The sequence below is a fragment of the Malaclemys terrapin genome, chromosome 5 (assembly GCF_027887155.1).
Source record: "Malaclemys terrapin pileata isolate rMalTer1 chromosome 5, rMalTer1.hap1, whole genome shotgun sequence".
Classification (NCBI taxonomy): Eukaryota; Metazoa; Chordata; order Testudines; family Emydidae; genus Malaclemys; species Malaclemys terrapin.
Window position 1 is genome coordinate 130,883,188 of NC_071509.1, and position 4,004 is coordinate 130,887,191.

The 4,004-nt window shown below is 53.6% G+C and overlaps 1 protein-coding gene across 1 annotated transcript; it reads right to left on the reverse strand.

Annotated features, from left to right (window-relative positions):
* Positions 1–437: 437 nt before the first annotated feature.
* On the reverse strand, positions 438–3,496 carry STBD1 (starch binding domain 1). Its single transcript, XM_054029599.1, has 2 exons — positions 3,170–3,496; positions 438–1,785 (listed from the first exon to the last, which is right to left on the reverse strand). The coding sequence occupies exons 1-2, from the start codon at positions 3,420–3,422 to the stop codon at positions 938–940; spliced, it is 1,101 nt and encodes a 366-aa protein (XP_053885574.1). The 5' UTR covers positions 3,423–3,496; the 3' UTR covers positions 438–937.
* Between the last annotated feature and the right edge of the window lie 508 nt (positions 3,497–4,004).

Below are 4,004 nucleotides of genomic sequence, written 5' to 3' on the forward strand. Positions count from 1 at the left end.
TCCCTGCCTTGGTTAGCTTCTAGAGCAGAGTACTCCCTCTGTTTTGTTTTAAGTGTAAACACTACAGATTGATTTTCCCTTCCCACTACCCAAGATAACAATTACAAAGTTCATTTGGAAACCCCTACCTGTTCCCAGTGAGAGGAAAGTCACTTATTAAACATGTCAGCTGGTCACTCCTGAACTTCGGCCTTCTGGAGGCCACCATGATAATCTGAGCTTTTAGGCTGGCCAACTATTCCCTTTTCAGATAGGAGGGTGGGGCTGAGGAAGAGGGGGGAGACTTTGGGGATCAGGCCCTCTTTCCTCCATAAAGGTGCAGAGCACCTATCAGGGAACACCTGGGATCTCAAAGGAAGCAGGTCCAGTTACTCTGAATTAACCTTTTAAGACAACTAAGGTTATGTCTAAGGGTCAAACATGAAGGACTGTCAATCTGAAAATATATTACGTTTATTGCTTAATTGTACAGTACAATAAATTAAAAACATTTTATAGCAAGCCACAAGTGCAGTGTAGTTAGCTACACCTCCTCTTGCATTCAGTCCGCTCTTAAACCTTAAGCCAGTCGTACAAAAATTCATCCCACTGCCCCATTCATACAAAGTCAAATTTAGCATCAAGATTTAACGTGACACAAGGAGCTGTCTGAAGTGCTGCTCTTGCTTTCCTATCTGCCTGGATATCATTAGGCAGATTTTGGTTGGGCTTCAACTGATGAGTTTCCTCACATTGAGGATCCCTTCCTAGAGCCATAGCTAACTATAGCAGAGGAGAGATTGGTGGATCAGACACTTCTAGCAGGGATTGGTATATGATGTACAGTAAGGTCTACTATCCAAGAAGGTTCTGCTGGAAACTGGAATAAAATTAGAGGCCCCCATGCTTAGTCTAAGCATTTTCTTTGCTGGGTCAGTAGCTTCCACTGAGATCCTGTTTAATGATATCCCCACCACTGATGGGCGGTTCTATCTTCATGTTCCGTCATTAAGGTTCTGTTGTTACATTCTTCCCAACGTGTGACCTTCCCATTCTCCACCAAAATGAACTTCCACTCTATTTTGGAATCTGCTGGTAAGACAACAGTATCAGACCAGAACCCATCCTTGTCGCACTTGAGTGGTACATAGTTGTGCCAGTGACCAAGACTCTCATGGTCACCAGTGACAGCAATCAGCTGAGCATCGATGTGAGTGATGTAGTGCACACGGAAGTTCACGTGGATATTCTGAGGCATTGGGGGCACAGCGGCAACCCTCTTTGCTTTTGAATCCGCCTCAAGGAAGTCTACTTGTTCCAATTCCTTGTTGCCTTGGCCTATACTGGTGTCGGAGTCATCTGCACTACTGATTTTACTAGCATCTCCCCAGGCTGAGTCTTCAGGAACAACTTCCCATTCCTCATGATCAACCAAGTCCTGATACTCAAGTGTCTGACCTGACTGTTCTTCACTTTTGTCCTCATGCATGTCACTAGAAGGAGATGCTTCTGCCAAAGTGTCCCCACACCGTGCCTCACTCTCCTGTCCCTTTAATAGTGCTGATTCCACTGTAGAGGAACCAAGGGTTTCATTGCTTAAGTATTCATGGTAATTCATTAGCGGGGTGGCAGGTTCTTTGACCAGTAACTCCATTTCAGGAGATTCTCCAGAAACACCATCACTTAGAGATGGGACATGTTCTTCTCTTGGGGTAGTTGCCAGACTCTCTACTGGCTCTGGAGGGCTGGACAGGACGCTGGCAGTCGTTTCCAACAGGGTACACTCACTGTTTTCCAGGAGAGGCTCTAATTAAACACAATATTAAAATACTTAGTTAACCAGAAACAGACAGCCTCTTGGTTTCAGCATTAGGCAACTGAAAGTGTTCACAACTCACAAGACTTAAGTTACTTTCTAGACACTGCTGTTCCAATTTACTAGGCAAGTTTTTTTTTTTTAAATAATGGAAGCAAATTATATATCCCTGTACTACAGTTACATTAGGCAAACATTCTTACAAGACATGTTCGAAGTTTGTCCTTGCTCTTTAAGGCTAGATTATGATCAGTACTCCCTGCCAAGACCTCATAAACCCAATCTCTACAAATCAGTATATTTACTAGACAGTCCTAACTTCAGAACATTCAAAGCATCCACTATTCTTGTGGGAGTCCCCCTCCTTTTTTGACTTTAAAAGATCACCTATTCACAACCAGTTAGACAAGTCAACTCTTGTTTGACATGCAGCTCTAGAAGTGCTGAATATTTATATTCTCAATACAAAACCCTAGAACATTCTCCTACCAAAGTTTCTCCCCCCCCCCCCATGCTTTTAGTTTTCTAGCCATATATAGTGTCCCTGAAATAGTCTCTAGCTATTAATGCCAAGCACCCCCGGTTTCCAGTAGCTTCAGATGTGTTTTTTGGTCGCTTAGCAGCTCTGAAGTGCAAGCTACAAGCCTGCTAGAGGATTTTCAGGCCCACAGTTTTAGCGGTTTCCCACTTCCAAGGTTGAGCTACTCTATTTGGCTGAGTCAAGCTCCTATTTGATCCACCCCAACACTAGGGAGCCCAGTGACCCTCTGTGTTACGACAGCTCTATTACTGGGGAGGGGCGTTTGTAACCAGGAGCAGAAAACAATCCCCAGCCCACGTGCCTGCCGCCTGCCCCACCTCTGCAGAGGAGTCACAGAAAAGTTTGCAGCGTGTTTCTAAGCCAGGGGCCAGCCGCCCAACGCTGCCAGCCCGGAGCAGCGGCAGCTGAGCTCCCGCACGTCCGCCTGGCAGGGGCAGCCCGGAGGAGACATGACTCACCCCACACCCCCGGCTCGGAGCTGTCTGGCCGGGCGAATGGGCCGCCCGCGGGGCTCGGCAGCGCCGGCTGCTCCCCCAGACCGGAGCGGGGACGGGCAGGGGGGGAAGCAGCATCACCCCCATATCTCCCCGCAGCGCCCGGCGGGCGGGGCCGCGCTCTGCACCACGCCTCGCAGCGCCGCACTGCAGCAGCCCGGGGAAGGTGCCCGCAGCTCCGGGCACGGGGGAGACGCCAGCCCAGCGCGCCGGCCGCCTCGGGAGCGGGGACAGGGACCCTGGCCCGGGGAGGCAGAGCCCCGGGCGGGTGGGGGGCGGGCAGGCACCCGCACCCCGCGTGTGCGGCGCCCCCGGGGACGGGGAGCCCCGGGCCGGTACCTGTTGCTGGTGGCGCAGCTCCGCAGTGCTCGGCGCCCGCGGGCGGCTCCTGGCAGGCGGCCCCGCTGCTGCTGCTGCCGCCCCGCGTCTCGGGGCCCGCGGGCGGCTCCTCCCCGCCCCGGCCGTACCAGAGCCAGGCCAGGAGCGCGGCCACCAGCCCCACCAGCAGCGCCGGCCACAGCCCCACCAGCGGCTCGCCCGCGGGCTGCGCCGGGGAGGCCGCGTCCAGCCGCGGGGAGTCGCCTTGCGCCATGGCTGGGATGCGGAAGCCCCACCGCCCCCTCGAGACGCCTTATATCTGCTCCCGGGGCTCGCTCGGATCCCGCCCGGGGCTCGCCTGCCCCGCCCGGGCCGCGGGGCGGAGCCGCTCCTCCCCGATCGCTATGAGCCGCCCGCCAGCACCCCCGGCCGGCCAGAGCCTGCCCTCCCCTGAGTTGTGTTTTAAACATGTCCAGCAGGTCCCAGGAAAGCCCCTGGGCTGGGAGTAGGGTGCCCAGACAGCAAGTGTGGAAAAGCCTGACAGGAGGTGGGGGGGTAATAGGAGTCTATATAAGAAAAAGACCCAAAAATCGGGACTGGCCCTATAAAATCGGGACATCTGGCCACCCTAGCTGGGATGGGCGGGATCAGGCCCTTGCTTCTTGTTTTGACTTCTTCTTAATCCAAGTTTGGGCCAAGCAAATGATTCCCTTTGCAGCCGGCACCGGCTCCCCACCAAAAGGCTGCCCCTAAACCACTCCGGAGAGCTGCAGGGAAGTTCGGCTCCCAGGGCTGGTTCCAGCAGAGCTGGGGCCCCTGTGAAAGCGGCTCTGAGTATGACCCGGCTCCCAGGCCA